General features: G+C 56.1%; 2 protein-coding genes across 4 annotated transcripts; both read left to right on the forward strand.

Moving 5' to 3' along the window:
• Nucleotides 1-2,124: 2,124 nt before the first annotated feature.
• On the forward strand, nucleotides 2,125-5,293 carry EIF4E1B (eukaryotic translation initiation factor 4E family member 1B). The gene is made up of 8 exons (XM_068534921.1): nucleotides 2,125-2,141; nucleotides 2,280-2,292; nucleotides 2,474-2,643; nucleotides 2,924-3,019; nucleotides 3,633-3,696; nucleotides 4,431-4,544; nucleotides 4,678-4,817; nucleotides 5,179-5,293. Exons 1-8 carry the CDS (start codon nucleotides 2,125-2,127, stop codon nucleotides 5,291-5,293), a joined length of 729 nt encoding a protein of 242 aa, XP_068391022.1.
• A 2,246-nt stretch (nucleotides 5,294-7,539) lies between these two features.
• TSPAN17 (tetraspanin 17) lies at nucleotides 7,540-17,365 on the forward strand. Of its 3 annotated transcripts, none has more exons than XR_011073207.1 (9): nucleotides 7,540-7,716; nucleotides 12,232-12,282; nucleotides 12,374-12,520; nucleotides 13,314-13,484; nucleotides 15,346-15,471; nucleotides 16,037-16,080; nucleotides 16,557-16,673; nucleotides 16,762-16,823; nucleotides 17,311-17,365. XR_011073207.1 is itself a non-coding variant. In XM_068536421.1 (9 exons), the coding sequence occupies exons 1-9, from the start codon at nucleotides 7,630-7,632 to the stop codon at nucleotides 17,345-17,347; spliced, it is 846 nt and encodes a 281-aa protein (XP_068392522.1). In that variant the 5' UTR covers nucleotides 7,540-7,629; the 3' UTR covers nucleotides 17,348-17,365. The 3 variants fall into 3 exon arrangements, 2 of the variants coding, with proteins under 2 accessions (XP_068392522.1, XP_068392523.1); XM_068536421.1 differs by having other exon boundaries at nucleotides 16,033-16,080; XM_068536422.1 differs by having other exon boundaries at nucleotides 16,762-17,365.
• The last annotated feature ends 979 nt before the right edge of the window (nucleotides 17,366-18,344 follow it).

Below are 18,344 nucleotides of genomic sequence, written 5' to 3' on the forward strand. Positions count from 1 at the left end.
CTGTGAGGAAGCCAAGTGGTCACATGGAGAGGCTACATAGAACTGTCCCAGCTGACACCCCAGTTGAGGTTCCATCTGTCAGCCAGCAAAGACCGCCCCACTGTGAGTGAGCAGATAGCCCCAGCCCCAGCCTGTAAGCCACTCCAATCGATAGGGCTTTGGAGTAGAGATGGGCCATTCCTATCTAGTGCTACCCAAATTGCAGATCTGTGAGCAAAATAAATGATTATTGTAGTTTTAGGCCACTGTGTTTGGGGTGGTTTGTTATGCAGCAACAGGTAGCTGGGACTTCATGCCCACCTCTCCAGAGCCTATCCACCACCAAGCACTACTGAGTCTTCCTTCTAAATACATGTTCTCTTCATCTTCCCTGCCACCCCTTTTGTGACCTGGACAGCTACGTCAGCATCCAAGTAGATCTCCTCCCACTTGCTCTTAATTGCACAGGGTCTGTTTCCTACACAGCAGCCAGAGAACTTGCTAGAAAGCCCATCTGATTACCTCCCCAGCCCCTCTGTACCCACTTGAAGCACCCAATGGCTCTCCACTCTCCTAAGATCAAGACTCACCATCCTTGCCCCCTTTAGGCGTCAGCCACAGTGGTGGTCTTTCTTCTCTTCCTCCAGTACCTCATGGGCCCTTTGCCCCAGAGCCTCTGCACGTGCTGCTTTCACTCCCCGAGATGCCCTCCTCCACCTACCTAGTTAATGTCTTGCTCAAACGTCACCTCTTCTGTGAACTGCCTCTGAGTCGGTGGTTCTTGAAATGGGGTCTCTGACCAGCATCATCAGGGAACTTGTTAGAAATGCCAATTCTCAGGCCCAAGCCCTGTGCTAAGGCATCAGAAATTGGGAGGCAGGGCCCAGTGGTCCGTGTTTAACAAGCCCTGCAGGTGATTCTGATCCATGCTCTTGAGAAGTGTTGCTCTAAAGCCCAGGTCATGGATTTTGTCTTCTCCCATCTGTGAAATCCTTTCCTTCAGAAGTCTGCATTTATGATGACACAGGTCTTTGTGAGGTTACCTGATGCCTGGCTCCCCTGATAGACCAGAGCACAGGGGCCACTCATCTTCTGCACCTCACTGCCTCCCAGGCCTAGGCCTGGCACACCCTGGAGCTCAGGGATGCGGGTTGAACAGATATTAACCGTCAGCCTCCAGGTGGTCATGGGCGCCTCTGGCTGTGGGGGAGGGGAAGGGACTGGTCCCTTACAGAGCTGGGACCCTAAAAGTGGACAAGGGGAGGGTGAGAAACCTTAAGAAGTTTGGGGAGGGTTCAGCCCCTGCAGAAAAGGCTGCTGTTCAGAAGGCAGGGAAAGGGTCTCCCCAGCCAGAGCTTTCCCTCCTTCCCTCACCTCCCCAGTCCCTCCTCCACCCTGGGGTAGCCCTCAGCTGACTGCTATTGACCACTGAGCCAGGCCTTGTTCTGTGGGCTTTACGTGTTTTATATCATTTAATACCTAAGCTTCTGCGTTGTGTATCATTAACATTCCCATTTTATAGACAGGGAAACTGAGACTCAGTGAGGTTCAGGTACTTGGCTGAGGTCAGGGCAGGGAGGACTTGAACCCAGGCTGTATGACAGGTGTACTGGCCCTTGACATCCATGCCCAGGTGGAGAACACTCAGATGGCCCAGGAGGTAGGAAGCAGGAGTGCAGTGGGCTGGCGGGCCTGTGTGGAACCTCATTTGCTCTTTCCAAAGGCAGCGTCATCTGTAGCAGATTGGGAGAAGGAGGCCCCAGTGTTGCCAGACCTCTCTAAAATTTCAAGAGCAACCAAAAATGTGGATTTTTAATATCCTCGTTTCTAAATAATCACATTAGAAAGAAAACCCTTAGATGCTTCCAGAGACCAGATAAATGCCTGGGTCAGATGACACTGATGGTGAAATCGAGGGGGTGAATGACAGCAGAGCCAAAAAGGAGACACCACAATATGTGTATAAGTTCTCTGACCTGGCCCCGCCCTGCCCCCCTCCCCCATGTCAGAGTCGCAGCTTCTGCCATGTCTGGGACGGTCTGCTTTAAATTCAGCGTCCACCCTTGGTGGCATGCGGTTTCACTAAGGGCAGACCCCTAATACTGATCCTTACCATCGTGTCTCAGCCCCCAAATGGCCAGCGCCATGTGGGCGGAGGCTAGGTCTGCCTGGTCACAGCTGTGTTCCCAGCCCCCAGGCTGCATGCAGGTGCTCACTAAACGCTTGCTGATGGAAATAATAGTGTAAGCCCTTCCCCCTCTGAACACCCCCACCCCCACCCCTACGCTGGCTCCTCCCAGTCCCCTGTCCTGGGTGAGCGGGGCGGGGCGATGGTGGGTTAAAGGCCGGCAGCTGGGGGCCCCCTCGCATGCTGGGTGCCTGTGGAGTCCAGGCTGTAGCATGGCTACTGCGCGCTCTGTAAGTCCACCCGCCCGCCCCCTCGGGCAGCGAAGGCCGGGGCTCACCGCCCACCTTGACTTCTTTCCTTGGTCAGGCCAAAGAGGCTGAGGGTGGAATCCAAAAGTGGAAGAAAGAGAAGGAGGAGAAAGAGAAAGAGGAAGAGGAGGCAGCAGCGGCGGTGTGGGTGGGAGAGGAGGCTCTGAGGAAGGCCCGGGCCGAGGGGCCCGTGGAGAGCAAGCTGGAGTTGCACCCGCTGCTGAACAGGTAGGGCAGGCCCTCCTCTTGGCCTTGGACTCACTTCCTCATCTGGCAAAGGCCAGAGCTGGCCTAAGACTTGGGCTCTGGTGGCCCTTCCAGCCTTAACCCAGCTGAGATTCTGGGTTAAAGGCCCTCACTCATCCCCTGGCCCTTCAGGATAACTGGCTCCAGTCACTTTGGGCGGCCTGTTTGCCCTTGGAGGAACAGGGCTTCCCTGCCAACCTAGCTGCTGCTGGGGGCGGGCAGGTGGGTGCACTCTGCTTCCTCCTGGCCCGCCCTCCTCCAGGTGGGCTCTGTGGTTCTTCAAGAATGACTGCAGCAGGGCCTGGCAGGATAACCTGCATCTGGTCACCAAGTTTGACACCGTGGAGGACTTCTGGGCGTGAGTGTCTGTCCCTCATGGAGGAGGCTGGGGCCAGGGGGTTCTGAGCTGGGGATCCTTCCCAGACCCCACCCCTCCAGGGAGCTGCTTCCTACACAGCTTTCCCAGTCTTTCCTGGGGCCTTGCAGCATCTGCTGAGGACTGGGGCTTGGTGGGTTCTGCAGGGAGGTGGCGGGGGGATTGGCCTGGGGCACATCCCCCCCTGAAGCCTCCTTGGGACTCAGGGAAAGAGCCTGGGAAGTGGGAGAAACAAGGAGTTGACCCTGACTCTGCTGCTCCATGCTTTGTGACCCTGGGCAAGTTCCTTCCCCTCTCTGAGCTTGTCTCAGCCACAAAGTGAGTTTTAGGCTGTCTCAGTGTCTGTGGTAATCCAGTGAGGGGATCTGAAGGGTGCTTCACAAACCCTAGAGGTGGGTGAGAAGGTGGGATTTGAAGGTCTGGGCAAGTGGGGATGGAATTCCTGGCAGGGGGCACCAGTATGAGCAAAGGCTTGGAGGCTGGAAGGTGGGTGGAAAGCAGTGGGGTCTGGTAAGAGATTGAAGGGTCTGAGGCCAGTTGGAACCAGGCTCTAAAAAGCCTGGACTTTCAGCCTGGGGTGGGGGCCTCTCTCCAGGATGTACAATAACATCCAGCTGGCCAGTAAGCTCTCTTCCGGCTGTGACTATGCCCTGTTCAAGGTAAGCCCTGCTTCCCCGCCGCCCCCTGCTCCCCGGGGCACAGGGGGGGTGATTCTTCCCAGCTTCCTACCTCACAGGGGGTTTGGGGGTGGGGTGCTGAGGACAGCCTCCCTCAGAGCCAAGTATAATTTCAGATCGGAGGACCGCTCTGCAGAAGCATAGACAGAGTGTCAGACCTGAGCTGTACCTTGAAGGACAGGGGAGGGGGAAGAAGGGGGAACAAGGAAGGAGTCTAGGTTTCTGGCCTGGCTCCTTAACTAGGGACGTGCATCAGAATTGCCCCAGGACACTCATCAATGTCCAGGCCTGTCCCTGGAGGTGCTGTGCAGTGGGGCCCTGACATCAGCATTTAAAGATTTCCCTAGGTGACTTGTGTCCAGCTGAGCCTGGGATGTCTGCCTTTGGCCACACTGGGGTTGCCCCAGATGCTTTCTTAGTCACCTCCATTTGAACTCTCATATCAAGGAACTTGGTTCAGTAAAGGAGATAAACACACACCCACGCAAGGCTATGTGAGGTGACAGATGTTGAGGCTTAGGGGCCCGTGGGAACTCACAGGAGGGTCTGGGGGGCTGAATGGCTGGTAGAACCTGCTTGTACAGGAGGGATGAAGGCAGAGAGGTTTTGGCCTGTGGAGGCCTACTGAGGGGCTAGAGCAGGACCTGGGGAGGTGGCCAGGCCCTCACTTTCCTTTGAACAAAGGGAGGTGGTTGATCTGCCAGCCTGCCTCCCAGGATGGCATTGAGCCCATGTGGGAAGACAGCAGGAATAGGCGGGGTGGCCGCTGGCTGGTCAGCCTCTCCAAGCAGCAGCGCCACAGTGAGCTGGACCACCTATGGCTGGAGACGGTGAGTGGGGGGCTGGGCGAGGAGGCTTCCCAAGGGAAAGGGGCTGGGCTGGTGTGTGGTGGTGGTCTCAGGGTGGTGGGGGCAGACTCTGTGCCCGCCAGGAAGTCTCATCCTCCTCCTTTTTTGGCTCCAGCTGCTGTGTCTGATCGGGGAGAGCTTTGAGGAGCACAGCCGGGAGGTGTGTGGGGCCGTCATCAACATCCGAACCAAGGGGGACAAGATTGCTGTGTGGACGAGAGAGACAGAGAACCAGGAGGGAGTGCTGCGCATTGGGTGAGGGGTATCTCTGGCACAGGGTGGGGGCTGGGTCTCTTCTAGGAGAGAAGGGGAAGGTGGAAGGGGTGTGGTTTGGCCTGCACGGGAGACCTCTGGAACTCTGCATGCTGTCTCTCCCTTCTTTCTTCCCCACTTGTGAAAAGGGTGTGGCATCTCAATTTCAAACTGTTTCTTAATAGACCTCTTTTCCTTTGCACTAGGCACATTTTGGGTTTCCACATGGGTAAGACAAATACAACAGGAGTTACTGTGGTTGGAACCAGGGTAGGAGCTCTGAGCAAAGGACCCAGGGTCCCACGTTATCTCCAGGACCCGCTGCTGACTGCCTGTCTCCTTTCCTCTCCCACTTACCTCCCAGGCGTGTCTACAAAGAGCGCCTGGGACTCTCCACAAAGACCATCATTGGGTACCAGGCCCACGCAGACACGGCCGCCAAGAGCAACTCCCTAGCCAAGAACAAATTTGTGGTGTGAGGGGACCCTGGCCCCACTGCCCATTTGGCTGCCCCTGAGCCTCCCACTGCTGTGTGTGTGTGTGTGTGTGTGTGTGTGTGTGTGTGTGTAAAAGGGGCTGGGCTGGGGGCAGATGGCATGGTTCTCACCTATTCTGGAGTGAATACGAACACTCTTTAATGTGAATTGGGGCCCAGGCCTAGGGGCAGTTCTGGTGGGGGACCCAATGTGAGGGACCAGGGCAATGGAAAGGTGGAGGAAACCCTGGGCTTGTTTCACCCTGGGGGTTGGGTTGGGTAGAGTGGGGTGAGGTGAGTTATTGGTGGGAGGAGGGCTCAACTGCAGGTGGAAAGATAACAGGAGAGAATCCTAGGTTCTAGGACTGACTCTGTGCTCCCCACCTCGGGGAAAGAGGCTAGGTGGCCTGAGGGCCAGACTCTTCCATTTTGGGGGAGGGGGCTCAAGGCCGCTGACCCAGAGCTGGAGCTCAGGGACAGGAGTGGGGAGCTCTCTCGAATGATCACTCTGCTTTAAAAACTTTTATGGATTGCCTCTCATCAGATTTGTAGCCTTGGAGCCTACCCTGTATCCCGCACCTCCCCTCAGCCAGCTGTGCGTGGGTCCCTAGAGTGACAGGGGTGGGTGGCGGGGGGGGGGGGGGCTGATGAGGCCCTGGCCCAGGAGAGGTGGTCAGGCCTTACTATGGTTCTGCTAGACGATGATTAACTGGAAGGTGATGAAGCTTAAGCCCCTTTCTGTTTCCTATCTAAATAAATACTTTTAAACAAAACCAGAATTATTTTTAAAGAGGACTCTAAAATTGAGTAAAATTCAGGCCCCCCAAACCTTGATCTGCTCTAGTCCTGCCTTGAGAGGGCTCATGTGAGACCCCCCAGGTACCAAGGAGCCTGATCAGGGTGGAAGCTGGTAGGGGGGAGAGGGGTTAGACGGTGGGGGAGGGGCTTTAACCGCCAAAGGGGTTTGAGCCAGGGGATGCAGTGTATGCCCCTGGCAAAACTGAAGGGGCAGGGAGCAGCAGGAGTGGCCCTCGCAAGACCCAGGTGTCATCCGGTCTGAGTTTGAACCAGTAGAGGTAGAACTGAATTTCCGTGGCTTCCTTGGTGGCCCAGTGGTTAAGAATCCGCCTGCCAATGCAGAGGACACGGATTAGAGCCCTGGTCCGGGAAGATCCCACATACCTCGGAGCAGCTAAGCCCGAAAGCCACGACTACTGAGCCTGCACTCTAGAGTTGGTGAGCCACAACTACTGAAGCCCGTTCTGCAACAAGAAAAGCCAGCCTGATGAGAAGCCCACGCACGGCAACTAGAGAAAGCCTGCGCGCAGCAACGAAGACCCAACGCAGCCATAAAGTAAATTAAAAAAAAAGAATTTCCGTCCAGTGAGAAGCGCTTTTTTAAAAAACTTATTTTTACTGGAGTATAGTTGCTTTACAATGTTGTGTTAGTTTCTACTGTACAGCAAAGTGAATCAGCTATACGTATACAAATATCCCTCTTTTTTGGATTTCCTTCCCATTTAGGTCACCACAGAGCAATGAGTAGAGTTCCCTGAGCAATACAGTAGGTTCTCATTAGTTATCTATTTTATACATAGTATCAAGTATATATATGTCAATCCCAATCTCCCAATTCATCCCAGCACCCAAAAAGCGCTTCTGATTGGGCTCCACTGTAATAAAACGTCCTGCATGTGTGCTAAAAACACCATCCTTATAACCATCCTCCTCTCGCTCACCAGCTCAGTAGTTACTCCTCTCCAGGGATGGGAACAGACGGCAAGGCCGGGGGTTGGGGTGGCGCTGGTCCTGAGCTTTGCGGTGTGGGGGGAACTAGGGGTCTTTCGTGTCTGCGACTTGCGGCGCCCTCAGCATCTCAGGTTGGTCTGAAGGACGCTGCAGCGGCCAGCGCATAAGGAGGAGTCAGGCCTAGACGCTGGGCTCCGAGGGGGCTGAGTCGGGCTGTGGGGAGGGGCCTGGGGTGGGGCCTGTATGGGGGCGGGGTCCGGAGGGGGACAGTCGGGAGGGGGCGGAGCCAAGCCCAGAGACTGGGCTCCAAAGGGGAGTAAGGCTGGGGGCGGAGCCTATGGAGGGGGCGGAGTCAGGCCTAGAGGTGGGGCTCTGAGGGGGACCAAGCAGGGGGCGGTCCGGAAGCCGAGGGCGGTCCCTGCGGGGCGGACCCTGGGGGGCGGACGGGGCCCGACGGGCGCTCTGGGTGGCCGCGGCCATGAAGCCGCAGCCGCCGGGCTAGGCCCCGGGCGGCTCCAGCCCTGGGCGGCCCGCAGAGGGCTGGGCCCAGCCCCCGGCTCCGGTTCCCGGGCCGGCGGGCGGCCGCTCACCATGCCCGGCAAGCACCAGCACTTCCAGGAACCCGAGGTCGGCTGCTGCGGGAAATACTTCCTGTTTGGCTTCAACATCGTCTTCTGGGTGAGCGCGGGGTGGGTTCTGGGCCCTGTGCTGGGGATGGCGGGAGAAGGAGCCTCAGTCCCCTACTAGGGGGAGACACTCTCTGCCACAAGGGCTTGGGACCGTCCCCCCACTCCTTCCTCCCACTCGCACTTCCACGCCCACCCCCAGGACCACCCGAGGGAACTACGAAGAGGCCCGGATTGCAGGGGACGGGTCCCAGCCACTGCGGTAGTGGGGGGGAGGGTAGTCTTCCGGGGTCTTCCCGAGGCCCGGCGGAGAAATGGGAGGTGTTTCCGTGAAGACCCCACGGCATGCTTAGTGCGGGCGCCCCCTCTCCCTCCCAGCCCCCTTGCTACCCTGGGGTGTCGGGGGTGCGCGGAGCCCCAACCCTGGTTTTACCCGTAGGGAGGAGAGCCTCCTCGAAGGATGGGATCCCGTCTCCTGCCCCTTTACCCCTCCATTACCTGGGCCTGCTGCCTCGCCTTAAGCTCCTACAAAGGGGGAGGGGTAGGTCAAAGGTCGAAGCCCCCCCCCACCCCAAAGAGGCTTGCGGGCAGGGAGGGCCAATCGCCCTAGTTCTCGGCCGGAGACAGGGGATATTTCCTGATGAGAGGCCAGGAGAGCTGGCCCTGGGGAACAGAATTCAACATCCACAGCTGACCAAACCAAGGCTCCAGGGTGGGGCTGCCCCTGCCTGGAGAAGGGAGCTGCTGGTGACCCTCCCAGGGTGGCATCTGTAGCCCTGGGCCCTGCCAAGTCATCTTTCCCTTCTCCCTCCCCATCCCATATCTCCAAGGCTACTTGCTGCCTCTGCAGTCTCTGCTTCTGACGTCTTGGGTCAGAATGCCAGGCCCATTCAGTTTTGTTTAGCAGGGCTCAGTGGCACTGCCCTCTACCTACATGCTGCTCATGCAATGTGGGTGCCCTTTGGCCTCAGCAGTGCCCAGCCTCGAGGGTGTGAGCCATGTGCAGAGAGCGCTAGTCAGGGAAGTCTGAGACTCTGGGCGAAGCAGGCCTAGCTGTGAGACAGTGGGCAAGTCACTTCTCTCTGGGCCTCAGCTTCCCTGGCAGCGAGTGGGTGATAATGAAGCCTGCCCCTCAGGACTGTTACGCAGATTAAATGAATTATAACTTACTGTATTCTTTTTTTTTTTTTTTTTAAAGACAATCAGATGTTTTATTTATTTATTTATTTATTTATGGCTGTGTTGGGTCTTCATTTCTGTGCGAGGGCTTTCTCTAGTTGCGGCAAGCAGGGGCCACTCTTCATTGCGGTGCGCGGGCCTCTCACTATCGCGGCCTCTCTTGTTGCGGAGCACAGGCTCCAGATGCGCAGGCTCAGTAGTTGTGGCTCACGGGCCCAGTTGCTCCGCGGCATGTGGGATCTTCCCAGACCAGGGCTCGAACCCGTGTCCCCTGTATTGGCAGGCAGATTCTCAACCACTGCGCCACCAGGGAAGCCCAACTTACTGTATTCTTGCAGCTACTTTATTATCTACATTTTACAGGTGAAGTAACAGGCACAGAGAGGTTAAATCATTTAACCCAGAGTCACTCAGCCAGTAAGTGCAGAGCCAAGGTGACAGCTCAGTGGGCAGTAGATGGAGGTGAGGCAGAGCATTAAGCAGAGGGAGCCCCCAGATGTCAAGGGGCGAGAGGCATGAGAGACCCAGGCTTGTTCCAGGGTCCCCCAGGGTGGGGAGCCTGAGTGTGAAAGGCCCCAGGGCTGGGGCAGAGAGTTTGAGTTTTATGTTGAGGGCAGAGGGTAGCACTGAAGGCTTCAGTGCTGGGTGACGGGTATGTTCTAGCTTCTGTTTTGGAGGCAGATCTGCCTGGCTGACACAGGGAGGGTGAGTGAGGGGCAGAGTTTGGAGGTAGGGAGACCAGGGAGGAGGGCTGGGGCCCTCCAGTTGGGGTGGTGGCGGGTGGGAAAGGTGAGGAAGGCTCCAGGGGAAGTTATGAGGCTGAATTGACAGGACTGGGCCACTTGGGGGTTTGGTTTTGGGTCAAGGTGGCCTGAAGGAGGTACCTGTGAAACAGGCCCAGAGATTTTTTTATTTTAATGGAAAGCAGACCCTTATGTTACCCTGCTCAGAACCTTCCAGTTTTTTCTCACTAGAATACAGTCCAGACTCCTCCCCGTGGCCCACAGCACCCTGTGCTGTCTGGTCTTGCTGCCCTTCAGTTTGTCCCTTGCACCGCCAAACATGATCTTACCTCTGGGCCTTTGCCAGTACTTGCGCCTGGATTCTCTTCTCTTCAATGCACCTTTTCATCATTCAAACCTCAGCTAAAGTGTCACCATGCTCCCTAACTGAAACATGCCCCCACTACCCTAGTAACTCCCCATTTCATCACCCTGTTTGATTTCCTTTAAAGGCTCTGTTGGTATCTGAAATTACCTTGTTTGCTCACTGTGGATTTCCCCCACTGGAGTGTAAACTCCATGAGGGCTGAGAGCTCATGTGTCCTATTCCCTGATGTATTTCTGGTGCATGGAATGGATCCTGGGACATGGAGGCGTTTGCAGCAGGCAGGTGGACTAAGGGCTCTAGAGCCAGGGAGAGGTTTGGGTGGAGATCAGGAGATGCCAGTGTCATGATGGGGTGAAAGATGAGTGTGAGAAGAAGAAGGGTAGAAGGCTGAGGTTGGAACCTGGTGGGGGAGGGGGGTAGCCATGTGCATGGCGCAGGTGAAGCAGAGCATTGTAGGAGGGAGGCTGAGAAGGGGCAGGAGGAAGAATGGCATTGCGTTAACCATGGAGAGGTTTGGGAAAGAGAAAGTAGTGATCATTCGCCTAAAGGCCATGGGCGGGTCAAGTGGGATGAGGCAGGAGAAGTGATGTTTGGTGTCACATCCCAGATCCAGTGTGGGGGAGGGAAGGAAAAATATTTCTAGAAAAAGAGTACAGCAGTGGGAGGAGCCTGGGGTTGGAGAGGGGAAGGTGCTAAAGGTGGCAGGTCAGGGGTGGAGCTGACTGAGGCTCTGTGCTGAGGGCAAGGAGGCTGCAGAGAAAGCAGGTGGGAGAGGGAGGTCTGAAGAGATGGGGTCACGGCCTTGGGCTTGGGCCAGAGGAGCACTCTCCCTCTGAGACTAGATGTCCTGCCTGGGTTCAGGCAGCTGCCCTCGATATGCAGGGCTCTTCCCAGTACGGAAATGAGGTGGGATAGTGGGTGGTGTTTAGAAGGCCTAGGCTGGTGCCCCTCTGCTGATCTGGGCTGAATTGGGGTTCCCTGTCATTCAGGGGTCTTTGGCTGTGAACTACAAACATGTACTCTGCTAGATAGAGGTTGAAAGGGTGGGACGGGAGTGAGGTGGCAGTCACAGAGTTGCAGGGCAGCAGGAGAACCAGACTTGGGAGGGGGCAGAGAGGATGCCAGGAGCCTGGAACCCTAACATAGGCCTGGGGTGAGAACAGAGGCTCAGGAAACAGCTGCTGCCTCTTGGTGGGACTGTTTTGGCCATCCTCTGCTCCAGTTCTGAGTTCCAAGAAGGGGCCTGCCTTTGTCTGTGTTAGGGCTGGGGACGGTTCAGTCTTCCAAGCTGTGTCCTGTGGGAAGAAACACTGAGATGCATTCTTGGGAAGATTGAAAGGACCCTGAATGTAAATTGATACAGCCACTATGGAGAACAGTATGGAGGTTCCTTAAAAAACTAAAAATAGAACTACCATACGACCCAGCAATCCCACTACTGGGCATATACCCTGAGAAAACCATAATTCAAAAAGAGTCATGTACCAAAATGTTCATTGCAGCTCTATTTACAATAGCCAGGACATGGAAGCAACCTAAGTGTCCATCGACAGATGAATGGATAAAGAAGATGTGGCACGTATATACAGTGGAATATTACTCAGCCATAAAAGGAACAAAACTGAGTTATTTGTAGTGAGGTGGATGGACGTAGAGACTGTCATACAGAGTGAAGTAAGTCAGAAAGAGAAAAACAAATACCGTATGCTAACAAATATATATGGAATCTAAAAAAAAGAAAAAAAGAAAAAAAAAATGGTCAGAAGAACCTAGGGGCAAGATGTGAATAAAGATGCAGACCTACTGAGAATGGACTTGAGGATATGGGGAGGGGGAAGGGTAAGCTGGGACAAAGTGAGAGAGTGGCATGGACATATATACATTACCAAATGTAAAATAGATAGCTAGTGGGAAGCAGCCGCATAGCACAGGGAGGTCAGCTCGGTGCTTTGTGACCACCTAGAGGGGTGGGATAGGGAGGGTGGGAGGGAGGGAGACGCAAGAGGGAAGAGATATGGGGACATATGTATAAGTATAACTGATTCACTTTGTTATAAAGCAGAAACTAACACACCATTGTAAAGCAATTATACTCCAATAAAGATGTTAAAAAAAAAAAAAGAAAGGACCCTGGATCCCATATGCAGCCCTTTCCCCTCTTTCTCTCTTTCCCCCTGGCTTCCTGAAGACCCTGAGCAGTAGGGGGGAGGGGGCTCTGCTGGGGGTGGGAAAGGATGCTGGTGCCCCAGCCCTCAGCTCTTTGCTGCTGCTCCTGCAGGTGCTGGGAGCCCTGTTCCTGGCCATTGGTCTCTGGGCCTGGGGTGAGAAGGTAAGGTGGTGGGGTAGGGTGTGGGGCTGCTCTGGGTCAAGATGGTGGGAGGGCCGGCCCCCCCCCATTTGCCTCTGCTCGCCCTTCACAGGGTGTTCTCTCCAACATCTCGGCGCTGACAGATCTGGGAGGCCTTGACCCCGTGTGGCTGTTTGTAGTGGTAGGAGGCATCATGTCGGTGCTGGGCTTTGCCGGCTGCATTGGGGCCCTCCGGGAGAACACCTTCCTGCTCAAGTTTGTGAGTGCCCTCCCACTGGGGACCCCAACCTCCTCCCACCCACTTCTTGCATAGTTCATGCTTAATAACGGTAGTTTTATTATTATGTTATTGTAACAGTGATCACCAGATTTGTATTCTCCACATTTATAGTATCCTTTCTGTTGTAAGGGACCGAAACCTAGTGGCCTAAGCTAAAAGGGCCACTAAGAAAGGCCAGGGGCGTGTTAGCTGCCAGCGCATTTGGATCCAGGAGCCACCACAGTGTCACTTGTCCTAGTCGCTCTGTTTCTCAGCTCTGTCCCTCTGGGTTGGCTCCAGTCCCCTTGAGGTGGAAAGATGTCCAGGAATGGGTGGGTGCTGGCTTCAAGCTGCCCTCCCAGGAACTCCTGCTGGAGGCTGAGTGAGGTTCTCCCTTCCCAACCATTCTGCCAAAGTCCTTCAATTGCATCTCCCTAGTCCTGATTGGCCGCCTCTGGACCAATCCCTGTGGTCCCAGGGGAGGTAGCGCTCTGATTGATGGGCTCTTGACGCATGCCCAGTCCTCTATGTGGGAATGGGAATGGGGAACGAGGTGGAGATGGCTCCTTCGGAGCCGCAGAAACTGAATGTGTGTGTGGAGAGTGGTTTCTCAAAGACAACAGGGTAGGTAAGAACAGCACTATCTTTTTTCATCATAAAACAATACTAACATGATAGAAGGTGGGGACTCTGGGCTGTCTTGGGTCGGGGCGCAGGAGGTTGGAGCCCCACCCAGTGGCAACCCCAGACCCTGTATCTCTGACCCCCACTGTCTGTGTGCCCCCAACCCCAGTTCTCCGTGTTCCTTGGCCTCATCTTCTTCCTGGAGCTGGCAACAGGGATCCTGGCCTTCGTCTTCAAGGACTGGATTCGAGACCAGCTCAACCTCTTCATCAACAACAATGTCAAGGCCTATCGGGACGACATTGACCTCCAGAACCTCATTGACTTTGCTCAGGAATACGTAAGTCCAGCATCCAGCTCTGACCACGTGCAGGAGGCACCTACCGGGCAGATGAATGAGGGAGCAAGTTCCCTGTGTGCTGGGTCCGTTCCCTCGCCCACCAGGCCAGGCAGGCCCCAAGGAAGCGAGCTAGGAAGGCCCCTGTCTGAGAGGAAGCCAGCCCCCGGTGATCTCCATGTGCCTAGCCCTGCATGGACACAGCATTGGGAAACAGAGGCCAGAGGATCCAAACTGGCAGCTCCTAGGCCAGGCTTACAGAACACTTAAAGGAGGAAACGTGGCATAAAAATATAGATTTCTTCTACTAAACTGGGCCCACAGTATGGGCTGGCGCTACATTGCCACTGCCCCCTTTGCTGGTAGAGGGACTGTTTGCCCCGTCCCCGCCACTCTATTTTATTATACCTGTCGGCCCTCTTCCCTCATTTATATTATTTGTTTGGCCTCTGAACATATTCGAGTTTGAGACCCGCCCCCCAGAAGCTCTGCCCTCAAGCTTGCAAACCTAACCCCTGTGAAGAAGCAGTCAGTGAACAGTTCACGAAATCCTAGACACCTCCCGCCTGCATGTTCTCACCCACTCACACGCGTAGTCACACACACTCAGAGTCATACTGCTTTGGTGCCATCCACCCCAAGAACTGCTCTGGGATCCAGAGGTGAACCAGAGCCGGTGCCTGCTTTGAGGAGCTTCAACCCAGGGCAGAAGTAAACAGGGAGGCAGGTGGTTAGGATGTGATTTATTTGTTCATTCAACACAGAATTGTTATGGACCTATTGTGTGCCAGGCTCTGGGCTAGGGGCTGGGGATTCAGAGGTGAAACAAGCTGGGACCTGTGTTTGTGGGGATGGTAGTCTGGGGGAAGAGACAGATGATAAAAGAGCAAAGCAAACAAGCGTGTGTGTGTGTGTGTGTGTGTGTGTGTGTGTGTGTAGAATTATAAATTGTGGTAAGGGCTGAAATGGGGAAGCTCGGAGAAGGGGAAGGCCTCTTGGGGGCAGCCTTGTGGGAGGAGAAGGAGCAGGGAGATGAAGAGAGGGGCAAGTGCTCTCCAGCAGGAGCAGCGGGTGCTGACAGAGTGAGAGGAGGCAGGCAGAGGCCAGGCTGTGTGCTGGGACCCATGCAGGCAGAGCCACATGGCCGTGCCTCACTCCCCTGGCCCAGCCCACGGGGTGTACCTGTGTCTGCTGCTGAGCTGGTCCCTTGAGGGCCAGCTTTTTAGCAGCCTGTGCCATGTCAGTGAGTTAAGGCTGTGTGCTCCTGTCTCCCCACTAGATCATGAGCTCCCTGCTTCATTGCAGCCCCACGATGTGCTGGGTAGGGGTAATGGTGATACAGGTGCTGACAGCAGCATCTGTGAAGTGGAATGGGATCATTGTGAGGGTGGCAGGATTGCCCTCCTGTCCCGGCAGAGAGGAAGGGAGAAGGTCTTCTGTAAAAATCGCTGGGGCAAGTGTGGGGAGACGGGTCACAGATGTGGGGTTCAGTGGTGCCTTTCCCCACAGGGTTGGTTGAAACTCCAACCCGTCAAGGTAGCCTGGAGGAAGCCACAGTCCTTGGGCCACCATCCTTGCCCCCTCCCTTCCTTTTCTCAGCCTTTCTTGGGCTAGGGGACAAGCTCAGGAGCCCCTTCCTACTCCCCCCATCCCCCACCAACCCAGGCAGGAGCCTCAAGCTGCTCTGGTGGCCCTGGGCCCAGGCCTGGCCTGTCTGTGGGGGAGCTACCCGCCTGCCTGGCTGCCTCTAGGCCCCCTCCCGGCCAGCCCAGCCCTGTCTTCCTGCAGCCTGGGCCTGTCCCCAGACAGGATGGGGCTCCTGGGCTGGGCCTGGCTCACCTGGGGTTCTTCTCCCACCCCGTAGTGGTCTTGCTGCGGAGCCCAAGGGCCCAATGACTGGAACCTCAATATCTACTTCAACTGCACTGACGTGAACCCGAGCCGGGAACGCTGCGGGGTGCCCTTCTCCTGCTGCGTCAGGGACCCTGTGGTGAGTGGGGCCTGGTGAGGAGGGGTGGGCCTCGCAGTTCGCAGGCCCAGTCTGGGAAGAGCCCATCCCCGGGCTGGCTCGGCCCCGCCCTGCTCTGGGGGCTGTGGATGTGGATGTCGGGGGAGGTCAGCTTACATGGGAGTAGCCCTGTGGGCTGGGGAGTTTGTGTCCATGGGCAGCGCTGAGGCCTGTTGGATAGGGACTGCTCCTCTTGGGCCACCATGCTGGGGTGGCAGGGTTGGGGGTTCTGACCCTTTTATGGCTTTCTTTAGAGCAGAAGCTTCTCGCAGTGCCATCCCTCCAGTCACGGTGCACAGGGACAACGAGGGCCAGGCTTCTTCCCATTCTTACAAAACTCGAGCTGTCAGGGTTCCTAAAAATGAAGCAGTTCAAGCTGGTGGTGTGGCCATGCGCCCTGGCATCAGGGAAGGAGGTGCACGGGTCCCAGCCAGCCTAACTTAAGGAGCGGTGGACGTGGCGGAATCCATGGTTCCATCTGCTTCCCCTGAGACCCCATGGATGCCCCCCCACTGAGTTGCTCACTGGCCTGTTTCTTCTCAGGAAGATGTCCTCAACACTCAGTGTGGCTACGATGTTCGGCTCAAACTGGTGAGAGGGGAGGGGACAGGGCTGGGGGCAGCTGGGGGCACTGGGATCGGAAGGTGGGGGTCCCCTATAGGCTCTAAAAGGCCTCAGGGATTTGGGGGAGGGGATGCTGAGTCCTAGGAGGCACGCGGGGCTTGGTACTGCCAAACACAAGGCAGTGGACTCCACTAGAGGGAGAAAACAGTAAGACATGGATGAAGAAATATGAACAGTAATGTGACAATTTCAGCTAAGCACTTGGAAGAAAATAAAATCAGAGAAGTGATGGGATTGGGGCAGGGCAGTCAGGGAAGGCCTCTCGGAGGAGAAGACATCTGTGCTGAGACCCCGATGAGGAGAAGGCCCTGCAGTGGAGCTCCAGGCGGCAGGCACTAAGGTGTAAGGTCCTGGGCGGGGCTGAGCTTAGCAAGCTGGACTGAGATGGGGCCTGCAGTGGTGGTGGGTGGGCTGAGCCGAGCCTGGTGCCCATCTGTCCCCAGGAGCTGGAGCAGCAGGGCTTCATCCACACCAAAGGCTGCGTGGGCCAGTTTGAAAAGTGGCTGCAGGACAACCTGATCATCGTGGCTGGGATCTTTGTGGGCATCGCCCTCCTCCAGGTACCGCTGTGGCCCTGCATGCCCTCACTCTGCCCTGGACAACCTGCCCTGCCAGTGGCCTCTCCCTCACCTGCTCTCCGTCTTACAGATCTTTGGTATCTGCCTGGCCCAGAACCTCGTGAGTGACATCAAGGCAGTGAAGGCCAACTGGTGAGGCTGCCACGCTGGCCATGGCCACTCGCCTGGCTGACCCAGGGACCCCCCCCCGCCCCCCGCAACTCTGCCCGTGATGGGCAAGGCTGCAGGAGGTGTTTCTGCTTGGACCTGAACCCCACATAGGGCTTGCGTGCCTCTGAGCTGTGCACCCATGGAGAGAGCTGCATGGCTCTGCCCGGGCTGCCTGTCCTGTAGCTGTGTGCACGGAGGGTGGGTGTGGCCAGTCGGTGTGCACAGGGAGCCGCCATCTCAGCTGTTGTTGGGTGGTTGGCTCTCCAGGGGACTAGGAAGGGCACAGCTAAGAGGGGGCAGGCCAGGTGGGGTGGGCTTGGGGCCTGCTGTTGCGTGGGACACAGCCTCACGCCTCTCAGAGCTCTCTCCACTAGCTGTGACCTTGACCCTGCCAGGAGCCCACTTCAGCCTCAATGTCTCAGACTCTAAAATGGGTCCAAGAATTTTCTCTCCCTTGCTTGCCTCTCAGGATCAAACATGACGATGGCTACAGACTACTCAAATAAACAAAACCTTGAAAACCACTGGCTTCCGCCCGGCGTCTTGAAGGTTCTATCAGCTGCAGGTTCTCAGCAGAGCTCTCCATCTTGGGCCCTGGCCTGGAGCCATCCGCCAATGTGTTTTCTTGGCCTGGGTAGTATATACATTTGAGCCAACCTTTAAAATTTGGTGTATTTCACGTAAAAGTCCAGATCCCCAGCTTCTTGTGAAGATTGGCCATCTGGCCACAGCAGCTCTTGGGACATTGTCTCCTGGGACATGTGCTTCCTGTTCTCTGAGGGACCCACCTGGCCTGTGCTGCTCACCCTGTAGGCTGGGGTTGGCCTCCCCACTGCTGTAGGGTTTTTCCCTGCAAACACCGCGAGGCTGCCGTGGGCTAAGCCTGGGGCGAGGCACCAGGATGTGAAGAATGGGGAGGCTGGACCCTGCCCTGAAGAGGCCACACAGCCTAGGAGGAGCCCAGCCACACTGGAGACTGAGATGGGTGCCCAGGAGAGTGGCTGAGGGGTGGAATGGAGATCAGGAAGGTTTGGGGAAGGAAGTAGTTGGAAGTTGAAAACTTGGCACACATGGGGTTGGGGGGAGCCTGCTTTGGGGCCCATGGTGGTTGACGCAGGGGCTCACTTGGAATCAAATCGAAAATCTTCATGGAGGCCTGCAGAGCTGCTTCATGGCCACCAGAGGGCGCACCAGCAAGCTTTGCCTGGGTCTGGCTGCTTCGTCCACAACCTCACTCTGGTACAGCCAAGTGCCTGGTGTGTCCACCCAGCTTACCAGTGCTTTGGGTTCAGGGAATTTGAGAACTTCAAAAGGAGCAACTGGCTCAGACTTGGGAAGCCTGCTGCTCTCAGCTCTGCCTCTTAGCTGCACGAAGGGGTGTGTGTGGAGTGAATGCTGCACCCATCCCTAGGGTGCCCTTTGTGGATAAAAGGAGGGATTTGGGCTGGTTCACAGATCTCCTACTCAGATGCTCTTAAGGTTGTATAAATGAATGAAGTAGGC

This window comes from Eschrichtius robustus, chromosome 2 (assembly GCF_028021215.1).
Source record: "Eschrichtius robustus isolate mEscRob2 chromosome 2, mEscRob2.pri, whole genome shotgun sequence".
NCBI classification, from domain to species: Eukaryota; Metazoa; Chordata; class Mammalia; order Artiodactyla; family Eschrichtiidae; genus Eschrichtius; species Eschrichtius robustus.